Source organism: Saccostrea cucullata, unplaced genomic scaffold, assembly GCF_032062105.1.
Source record: "Saccostrea cucullata isolate Sc308-1 unplaced genomic scaffold, CSIRO_AGI_Scuc_v1 ctg1882, whole genome shotgun sequence".
NCBI classification, from domain to species: Eukaryota; Metazoa; Mollusca; class Bivalvia; order Ostreida; family Ostreidae; genus Saccostrea; species Saccostrea cuccullata.
Genome location: NW_026925394.1, coordinates 253,973 through 265,733, shown reverse-complemented (window position 1 = coordinate 265,733; position 11,761 = coordinate 253,973). Strand labels below are relative to the sequence as shown.

The 11,761-nt window shown below is 34.9% G+C and overlaps 2 protein-coding genes across 2 annotated transcripts; both read right to left on the bottom strand.

The window, feature by feature from the left end:
• Positions 1-6,697: 6,697 nt before the first annotated feature.
• On the bottom strand, positions 6,698-7,276 carry LOC134268732 (fibronectin type 3 and ankyrin repeat domains 1 protein-like). The gene has a single exon (XM_062750971.1). It carries the CDS (start codon positions 7,274-7,276, stop codon positions 6,698-6,700), a length of 579 nt encoding a protein of 192 aa, XP_062606955.1.
• Positions 7,277-7,343: 67 nt separating this feature from the next.
• On the bottom strand, positions 7,344-9,955 carry LOC134268731 (ankyrin repeat and KH domain-containing protein 1-like). Its single transcript, XM_062750970.1, has 2 exons — positions 9,235-9,955; positions 7,344-8,917 (listed from the first exon to the last, which is right to left on the bottom strand). The coding sequence occupies exons 1-2, from the start codon at positions 9,953-9,955 to the stop codon at positions 7,344-7,346; spliced, it is 2,295 nt and encodes a 764-aa protein (XP_062606954.1).
• Between the last annotated feature and the right edge of the window lie 1,806 nt (positions 9,956-11,761).

Below are 11,761 nucleotides of genomic sequence, written 5' to 3'. Positions count from 1 at the left end.
TATGTACGAAGTAACCAAATTTTGGTCAAATTTTTGTCATATTCATCATCAGTGTGACTGTATAAAGAGATTCATGCTCACCATGTTGTGCCGTTCCCGCATTTGGCCACAAAATGCAACTAAAACAGAAAGTAGGTAATATTAGTTACTTTGGATAGCTTTAAATACCTAGGTAGCTATAAGTAAACTATTTTCATTCAGTTCTGAATTAATAAATACAGAAGGATAGATTGATTGATTGTATACTGTTGTTTAACGTCCCTCACCAGAATATTTCACGGAGACGTCACCATTGCCGCTGAAGGGCTGCAAATTTAGGCCTATGCTCGGCACTCAGGACCTTTGAGCAGGGAGGGATCTTTATCGTGCCATACCTGCTGTGACACGGGGCCTCGGTTTATAGAGTCTCATCCGAAGGACCGCCCCATTTAGTCGCCTTTTACGACTAGCAAGCCGGTACTGAGGACCTTTTCTAACCCGGGTCCCCAAGTGATAAGAAGGATAGATGATTTTCATATTTCCCCCTCATTCGTTTAATACGAATACATTAAATCCACTCGAACAAAGCTTCAAAGTTCTTTTCAACCAATGGGATAATACTTCACAGAATTCGTTATATTCAAAAAAATATGTAGTAAGATCAGGGTTTCCTAAATTTGACCCTTTTAAATTTGTGATTTAATGTCCTCATTACTAGCTCTATTTTCATCATCAGTAATAAAGTGTCCTACAGATTTATATTTGTAGGATGATAAAAGCATAATAACAAAGCAAAATTATTCTTTTGTAATTAAAAAGTTTGAAAACAATAGTCGATTAGTATTTGCAGGAAAAAATACAATGTGTTGTATTAAAGTTGAAATATATTGGATTACAAAACCGGACCCTCTGATAATTAAGGGAATTGTTTAGAGTAACCACACCAATTCCTTTGTATACATATTGTAGAACAAAACAGGTTGTATTAGCTACATTTTTAGTATAAATGAAGGTTTAAAAAGCCTATGATTTGCATTCCATATCCACAGATATAGACCTGTTTTCTAGTATAGATAAATCAAAATACATTGGGTACCATGGGTACAAATTGCGCTCTGTTATTAGTGGACCTATTTTGATATTAATATGAAGCAGAATTTGAGCAGACTCTTATGCGTGAAAAGGAGAAAACACTTGCTGTGGCCTCAAACTCGACATTTATATATATCGAAGACTTATTGTCAATTCACATTGTCGTAATTTCATTCCTACGTAGATACAATATAGGGCCTATCCTGGTGAGCTTCAGATAAAAGATATTACATAGTGCGACACTTCTGTTTCATTTTTGGATATTTTACTTGAAAAAGACTTTAATGGTAATCTAACAACCACGCTTTGTGATAAACGTGATGACTTTTACTTTTTTATTGCAACCTCCCTTCCTTAAGCAACAATATACCTTCTTCACCTGCATACTGGGTATAAATATATATCAGTTGGTTCGATACGCAAGAGCATGCTCTACGTATGAACAATTTCTGAAATGAGGTAAATTATTGAAAAACAAGTTTTTTTTTAATTTATTTATTTCACAAGTGCAAGTACAAATCAGCAATTATTTATAACATCATATACATTACAATAAGGATAAGTCTCATAATTGCTGATTGAGGGGAAAGAAAAGAAAAGAGAGAAAGGGAAGAGAAACTGCTTATTAACAAATTAGTATTTGATCACTGTTGGTAATTCTAAAAATCGAGCAAAATAATCAGAGCCTTCTAAGTATGAAAAGCCAAATTGAAAAACAAGTTAATGAAACGAGAATATCAGCAGTCTCGTTTAAATTCATCATTTCCTAAGTTCTATATGGTCGATACAATGACCTTGTCAGTAAATACAATTTATAATTGAGTCGAGAGCTGACTGACGTTTTTCATACCAATTGTAAGTCCATTATTTATACACTGAATTAACGACAACTTTTTTCTCCGTAATTCCTTGATTGTGACAAAAGCACACGGTGGTTGTGACCGGTCGGTGGGGATGTTCACTCCTCCATGGCACCTGATCCCACTCTGATGTTTCAGATGTCCGTGTTTGCTCTGCTTTTATTTTGGTTATTGTTTAATGGACTTTGAGATTGAATACTGTTCGTTATCTCCATATCATTATTCCACTCGTACACTCCTGCACAAACATCTAACAACATCCTATATCGAATTCTATCAACCAATCAAACCGTTACTGGAGCTATTCCAAATTTTACTTCTAACCTGGCACTCTTTGCGATGCTGTTAGATTGTGTGAACTGCATTTTTGAAAATTTAATTTTGCTTTTGAAATGTATTATTATGATAAATTTGTCTGTATCTTAAACATTCTAGACCAATCAGACTAATATAAAGCAGACGAAAGACAACAATAATGTAATTTTGATTCAATCGAAGCTTTTGGATAGTTTTTCCATCGAAAAGAAAAGTTTATTAACGTTACTTTTTCCTGTCATTGAAAAAGTCAGGTATAGTGAGACTTCGCTCCATTTTGTGTAAATCAAGAAATGTATATTTTATTAGAGATTGTTCTATCTTACGTATCCGTATCCGTATACGTATCCGTATCGAGATATAAAAGGCATCTCGATCCCGATGTCTGAACCATTTAATACATTTTCCATCCCTGTTTGTGGTTAAATAAGCCACAGTCATGCATTGGAAAATAGCAAATGGAAATTTTTCTATTAAAAATACTAAACTGTTGTAAACCTCTATCATTTCGTAGAAAAATATTTATTTAAAAAAATGAATAAATAAATTCAAGTATAAAATATTTCATTTTAATTAGCTATTTTGTTTTAAAATTAAATTCATTTTGTTCCAAAATATTTGTAGGAAATCTCTTTTCTCTTTTTCCTCTCGCTAAATATCAGGATATTTTATTGATTTATTCTGAATTTGTCATATACCTCTACACGGAATAACGGTATCTCCCCCTCACACACACTGAAATAAAAAAAAATACGTTATCATCAACGTGATTGATAAAACACTGTAGGCGTTTTAAAGAGACTATTCAAACTGATTTCATAATTCGCTTCAGGACAGTTACAAGTATTGAGTACATACAGCCTGTTCAACTCCCTCCTTTCCCCTCCCCTCACATTGGCGTCAGAAGCAAATTTAAAGTAGGGAGGGGGGGGCTAATTGAAAGAGAAAGATATAAGACCTGAAAAACCCTGACATGCAGCAAAAAGTATTTAAACACTATTTTGTGTGTGTGGGCGGAGGGGGGGGGGAGGTCGAACTTTTTTCATTGCCATTTTTTAACACTACCACTTACTCTTCTTTGACTGCAATACAACATGCCTTTTGTAAGTGGAAAGAGAGCTTATCCTACACCTGCAGCCACCCTTCCAGTTCCGGCGTCTGTGCCTGACAATGTGTGCACACGACATTTGATAACGTCTTTTGATTATCATTCATTAACATCATTTGTGGTTTGATATAAAAACTATTTCCGAATATGGTATTCCAAAAATATAATCTCAAATCTTTTTTATGCTGAGATCAAAATAAATATAGCTCAACATTTTCAAAAAATACATCTTATTTTCTAAAATAAGTCTAATTGTCCATCGTGCTTATTTTCTTCTATTTTTTATCCGACTTTCCTTTTTATTCATATATACAATTTGGCCGAGATCGAGATCATTGTACACAGTGAAGAGAAGGAACTGCTTCAATGTAGCCAAGAAAAAAATCTCACATTAAAAGAAAAATTACAGTGATGAAATACATGTATTAAAGTTTTTTTTCAGATCTTGCTTTGTTCACTATAAACTCGATCATGTAACTTTCATAAAAAGAAGTTAATATGCAAATAGAATATTTTGAGAAAGGAAGATACAATGTACATCGTAACGTAGCATTTACTTTTCTCCCCCTTTATCGACAAGTGTTAAATCAATCGAGCACTACATATACTGCGTTTAATCGCAACACTGTCGGAAATTGTACAAAATCAATTCTCAAGCTCCTTGAAACCCTGGATACGCATAGGCGTCAGAACCAGGGGAAGGGGGGGGGGCTTAAGCCCCCCACCCCTCACCCCCACTTTCTTGCAAAGATAGACATTAGACATAATATAGGCATTTAAATGTGGGGTTTACCTTTTTTGTTGGTTTAACCCCCCTTTCAATTAACGCCCCACTATTTGCCTGCGCCGCCCATGATATGGCTATCGACCTACAATTTAGGGAGTGTATTTAAACCGCCCCAGAATTACCAGCTATTCAATTTTTTTCTGGAGAACTATGACCATCAAATACGTTATAATTAATGGCATAGAAGATAATAAAAAAGGAAAAGGGGATGGACGTTTTCAGTAAATTCTCCATTCACATTTGTTTTGCAATATGGTGAAATCTTTCCCAGTTTATGTAGAATTACATGTTTTTACAATTAATTTACAAGTTTGATACCCTAAGAAAGAGAGAGAGAGAGAGAGAGAGAGAGAGAGAGAGAGAGAGAGAGAGAGAGAGAGAGAGATCAAATAATTCAAATCATGCTTGTTTTTTATAATTTTTTTAAAACTTTTACCCCCTCCCCTTCTCCCCCAAAACATGAAGCATAAGGCGTGTACAGCAACTGATATATTTTTTATTAAAAATATTACACTAAATATCATTTTTAAGTGAATAAGGTTAAAAATCAAACATGAAACGATGGAAATGTAACCAGATTGTTTAGACATCGGGATCGAGATGCCTTTCATATCTCGATACGGATACGGATGCGTAAACGGATAAAGATACGTCAGATAGAACAATATCTATTGCAAACTTTATGATTATCTTTCAAAAAATGGAGTGAATACCCTCTCATGGTATAAAAAAGATTAAAGTATGAGAACATGATCGACTTTGTTCTTATTAGTGTGTGTGTATGCTTTTCCAGATGCATATATTTTCAGTTTTTGTTGGATTTTTGTAAATTGTATTCTACATTTAGTATACTTTAGAATTAGATGAAATACCGGTATCAAAGAAAATTAAGATATAACTAGAATTGTTCAAACGGGACATAATTGCTCATTATGTCTTTAGAAATGAAACGAAGGCACAGCCTAATAAAAAAAATTAGACTAAATATACCAAACATGAATTGTACATTTTTCTTTTAGTAACCTTGAACTTGCACAGAAGACCTTGGGTCAAGGTCAGGACACACCCATAGATCATGAGGAATCTTTGTGTGAAATGAGAACTTACCAAGTTTATCTACAAGAAAGATATGGACCGAACACGAATTATAAAAAATATTAGTGACTTTGAACTTCTTCAAAAGACCTTGGGTCAAGATCATTACATACTCTTGTGTGAAATGAGAACCTACGAAGTTTATTCTTAAGAAAGATAAGGACTGGACACGAATTATGAATATTTTTCTTCCAGTGACTTTGAAGTTCCCCAAAACTACCTTGGGTCAAATTCATGACTCACCCATAGGGCATGGGCAATCTTTGTATGGAGTAATAGATTCTAATGTTCTTCCGTACATTGAAATACAATCTGTAAAGTAATAATGTACACAAATCTCTCATTCACAAATCTAACTACTAAAATACATGGATACCAAAATTATTAAAATTAGTGTAAATAGCATGGATGAGAAATATGCATTGAAGTTTACCAGCTTTACCAAATAACATGAATCCACATAAGACATTATTTTAGCCGAATTACGTCGTAGTAAATAGTTCGTAGTTTCAAAGACTGATAGTAATTAAGACTTTTATTCATTCTATACTCCATATAATACAGCGTAGTATTAATAAAACATTTGAACCCTATCAAAAATTAGCGTTTTACAATAGGATCATGGTAATATGTACGTTCATAGAAATTAAGACTTTTGTTCATTCTATACTCCATATAATAGTATTATTGGAGTTTTATGAAGAGACTTACTTTTACATTTGACGACTGACTTCTACAATTTTAACATAAACAAACTCTTATCACTAAAATGTAAAAGTATTAATAAACCATTTGAAAACTATAAAAAAATTACCCTTCAGCGTTTTACAATAGGGATTTGGTCATATTAACGTTTATAATATTAAGATTTTATACTGGAGATATATACAGTTCTATATTTTTTTTTCACACAGAGTATCGCCTCACGTGTTTCTTCACCTCCTTAATCACTCCCGTGTAATTAAACACTTCCTCTTTATCCCACATATCCTTATTTACCTGTCGTCGTATCCTCTCTAGAACAGACACACCCTCTATGTCTAACACGCAATCATACTCTTCGTACCTCACCCTGACATTGACATCCACCTCATCCTTTAGAAGAATCGGCACATTATCTAACAATCCGTCGTCATAATAACCCCTATCAATCAGGGTGAACAGCAGAGGTTTAACATCATACTCATCATAAGCATCATACAGCTGTATCCACTGATTTACATCCAGACCAACACATACAAGATGCTTTAAAGCCTCACAATCACTTTTAACTACCGCATAATACAAATCTCCCCAGTCCTCCATACGCCACACTCTTCTCCGTGTCATCACCACGTCATCCTTACTATCAGTCATGACGTCACCGTGTCTTATATTTACCAAACACTCAAACAAATGTAACCTCAGTCTGTCTAACTGACTTTCATTCTCTGTTCTTAATAATTGCTTTACAAAACTAATTTAATTCCTAATTAATGCAATAAAGAATGCTGACATGCTTTCATTATTTTTGATAGTTGAGTCAACACCATACCCATCAAACATTCGTATTATAGCAGGGATGAAATTTTTATGAATGTTAAAAAAAGCTATATAAAGAGGAGTGTTTCCTGCCTTATCCTGCATATTGACATCACTTCCTGCGTCTAGCAGCTTTTTAGCTATATTCATATACCCATTCTTACATGCTGCTGTCAATGGTGTATCACACTCTCCTTGTAGATTGACATCAGCCCCTGCCTTTAATAGTTCTATAACAATACTTGTATGCCCCTTGTTACAAGCTGCTGTCAGTGGTGTATCGTCATCTCCTTGTAGATTAACATCAGCACCTGCCTTCAACAGCTCTATCACAATATTCAAATGTCCGTCATAACATGCTACTGTCAGTGGTGTTTCATACTTTCCATATAGATTTACGTCAGCCCCTGCACTTAGCAGTTCTTTTATAATACCCATATATCCACCCTCAATTGCTGCTGTTATCGGTGTTAAAAATTCATCCTGGGGATTAACATCAGCTCCTGCTTTAAGTAGCATTTTAACCACATTTATATATCCTCCTTCATATGCTAAGGTCAATGGCGTAAAGGTTAAATCCCATGCTTTACAATTTTTTCCCACGTAAATTGACATCAGCCCCTGCTTTTACTAGCTCTTCCACTATATCTTCATGTCCTAGAGAACATGCCACTGTCAGTGATGTATAAGATTTAGTTTTTATATCAACATCAGCTCCTGCCTTTAACAGTGTTATCACAATACTCAAATGTCCATTATAACATGCTGCCAAGAGTGGAGTTTCATACATACTTTGTATATTTACATCAGCCCCTGCTTCTATCAGCTCTTCCACTATATCTTTATGTCCAATCCAACATGCCGCTGTCATTGATGTATAAGATTTAATTTGACAATTGACATCAGCCCCTGCCTTTAGAAGCTCTATCACAATACTCAAATGCCCACCATAACAGGATGCTGTCAGTGGAGTTTCGTGTATATTTTGTAGATTAATATCAGCCCCTGCACGTAGCAACTTCTTCACAAAACCCTCATGCTCACGGTCACATTCTACTATCAGTTTTGTATGATAATAGTATTCATCTTGTAAATTTACATCAGCCCCTGCTATAAGCAGTTCTTTAACTATATTTAGATTTCCACCTTGGCATGCACTTTTTAGTGGTGTTTGAAAGTAACCTTTTAGATTAACATCAGCCCCTGACGCTAGCAGATCTCTTACCATATTTAGATTTCCACCCTCACATGCTGCTATCAGTGGTGTATGATTGTCTAACTTACCTTGTAGATTAACATCAGCCCCTGCCGTTAGCAACTCTCTAACTATATTTAGATGGCCATTCTTACATGCCACTTTCAATGGTGTATCTAATTTACCATGTAGATTAACATCAGCCCCAGTCAATAGCGGTTCTTTTACTATATTTAGATGTCCACGCTTACATGCTGCTATCAATGGCGTTTCTACCTTACCTTGTATATTAACATCAGCTCCTTTTACTAGCAGCTCTTTTACAACATGTAGATGTCCACCTTCACACGCACTAATTAGTGGTGTGTGAAACTCACTTTGTAGACTAACACCAGTCTCTGGCAGCTCTCTTACTATATCTAAATGTCCATCCTTACATGCTGCTGTCAGTGGTGTATCAAGCCCACCTTGTAGATTTACATCAGCCCCTGCCTCCAACAGTTCTCTTACTACATCTACATGTCCACCTTCAAATGCGGCTATTAATGGTGTTCTCCATTTTCCTTCTTGATTAACATCAGCCCCTGCCTGTAGCAGCTCTCTTACTATATCAAGATGTCCAGCATTAGATGTGGCTATTAATGGTGTTGCATCCCGACTTTGTAGATTAACATCAGCCCCTGCTCTGAGCAATTCCTTCACTATACTTATATATCCACCCTCACAAGCTGCTATTAGTGGTGTATCATAAACACCCTGCGGGTTGACATTAGCACCTGCGTTTAGCAACTCCTTAGTTATACTTATGTGTCCACTCTTACACGCTGCTGTCAATGGTGTATAATAATCATCTTTCGGGTTGACATCAGCCCCTGCTTCTAACAGCTCCTTAACAACTCTCAGATGTCCATCCTCACACGCGGCTTCAAGTGCTTCGTTTCCCAGTATATACTTAAAATCTAAATCTGGAAATGTCATCAAAATTGTATTTCTCTTCAGATATTTAATAAATATTCTCACATTGTCTAAATATCCATTATAACAACTCAGCAAAAGTAATCGCCGTTTTCTGAGATTGATCCATCAATGTCCCAGTCTGTGAATGACCATAAATTTTCTATTGGATCATTTGCTGCAACATTCTTTTTCCCTTCTTTTGTTGGATTCAGTAAATCAATATTAAAAAAAATCAAAAAAAGTTCAGACAGTGTTTCCTTGTGCGACTCAGTTTGTTCTAAAACATATTGCAAAATCCTTTTGTGTCCGTAGTAAACCACCCAACTGATAACCCTGACACTGTATGTTGTTTCTGTATTATCGTACTTTTCATTCACCAGCGCCACCTGTCTGCGCCTCTCTCTGATTCTCTCATCCATCTTCACACTATCCTCCATCACATGCTTCCCTTTACTCACAACCTTAGACACATCCTTCTGCACAGATAGAAATAAACATTTCAACTCTGTGTAAGACTTTGCCTCCAACACCTCAATAAAAGCCTGACATACCTGAGAATGTTTTAAGGTATCATTCATAAAAACATCATACAGCTCCATATTTTCTATATCTCTGTACAAACGCTCTGCTAACCTAGAGTACAGATCCTCCCCTAGCCTTATACAGAGATCAAATGACTCCATTCTATCACAGTGTTCAGCACTAAACACGACTCTCACCCCTTTCTGCAATTCCTTTTTACCACCACTTTTGACTGCAACTTTTTCACTTGCTTGCTTTTGTTCATTCTCTGATTTTAGCATTTCATCCTTGTGAAGCTTTACATAGTTAGCAATATAACTACAACTCATACATTGTAAAATGAGATCTGGGAACTGAGAACCAAACTGATAAGCAATGATTTCAAAAATGGAGTCATGAATAAAGGTAAACTCAGTACCACATAGTTTAGTGTATGTCCCCTCCATTACTGACAATGCTTTAATAAATTCAAATGAATCCGTGTAACTCTCAACGTCACAACTTTCTAATGCTTTTGATTTCATTTCGTAGAAAGTCTTATTTTCTATGTCTTGTAATATTTCTTTTGATAATTTATTGCCGTTTAACATGCACAAGACCAACGTAGCATACTGAACCTTATTCTGTTCTTACATTTTGTCAAACTCTTTTAAAATGCATTCAGTTGGACAAGTAAAGAACCTTTCAATGTTGTTCCTAAATTTCTCCTCTCTTGAGTAAAGTTTACACAATAGAGGAAACATCGCCGATGCTTCTCTAAGTAATGTAGGGGACAATAAATCTTTATCCAAGCCGTGCTTCTGAAGAATAGCTTTTTTGTCATCATCATTCAATGCATTTTCTGGACTACACATTTCGATAACGTTTTCCTCATAAATAAAAAATGAATTGGAACATTCATTAAAGATTGCTTCCCTATATGACATCAGTACCTTTGTACGTTTGGAGGTATCTAAAATAATTTTTTCATAGTCAACTAAAGTCTCTAACTTTTGTTTTTGAAGACCCAACACACCTACCACATTATCGATGACAAAAACCTGAAAATTATAGGGGTCACAATAACGGCAAATCTCACTGATGTCTATAATTGGTACAATCTCGTATCCATCCTTCTGGAGGATAAAGGCTATATGATGAATCGTTGCTGATTTTCCAGACCCTGGGACTCCAACAAATGTCATAAAACGTTGTCTCCTGACTTTGTTCAGCATTTCCTGGAAAGTGTGAGTTTCACTGTACACCTTGTCTTCTTCTCTCCATTGTAGTAATTGTCTTTCACGTAGATCTAAAATATATTTTACCAGGTTTGAATTATACTAGTGAAAAAAAGCAAACATACCTCAAAGTAAATAAAAACGTCCTTTTACATTCACGATCACTTGGGATTTTTTTTAAAAAAAAGTACTTTGAGACAAATCGCAAGCACATACTGTGGTTTCATATGTTTTCGTTGGCATCAATTTTCGCGGATTTTGTAAAAGAGACGTTTTCGAGGACACTTAAGTTCTTGGACAAAAGCATTGCCAATACAAATGAATGTCATCTTTCGTATTTCAATGGACATTTGAATTTGTGGATCTGCTCAACAACGAAATCCACGAAAATTGGTGCTCAACGAATAATGATGAAACCACAGTATATGCATTATGGCAATTATACAAATGTATGCAAAAAATCGAAAATTTATCGAGAGAGAGAGAGAGATAGATTTAAAAATCAAGTTAATTTTATACCCATTCGAATTTTATTTCGTTCCCATGAATTTGTATTTTGTTCCCATGAATTTTACATTGTATTTTGTGACCAAAAATTTTTATTTCTTTCCCACGAGATTTAATTTCGTTCCCAGTAATTTTTTTTTTGAGGCCACGAATGAATTAAGATACATCATAATTTGTCCTATACCAGTCATCGTATTGTTGAGATATCATTGGCTGGGGTCCTTTATAAGACTGGGTAAGGTAGTTTTGAACTCATTGAGAGTTTCTATAAGTGAATGATCTAATTCTGATAATGATTTTAATTTTACAACAAATAATTAAGGAAGATCCTCTAAAAATATGTTTGGACTTCTTTGGACATGTTTTATTGAAAGATATGGATGTTTTTTTTTTTAATATTTTGGTAGGATATACAGTTTTTATCTGGATGCATCTGATAGTATATATATATCTTGTATGATAAGAAGCAAAAAAAAAGATCTGCTGCATTTGATATAAATTATTATCTTGCCTACATCACAAACACAGAAAGCATGAAATTTACAGGTTTGGTTATTTAAGCAGATTTTAACAAATGTGCCTCCAGTTTGACTACTTTATATTAAG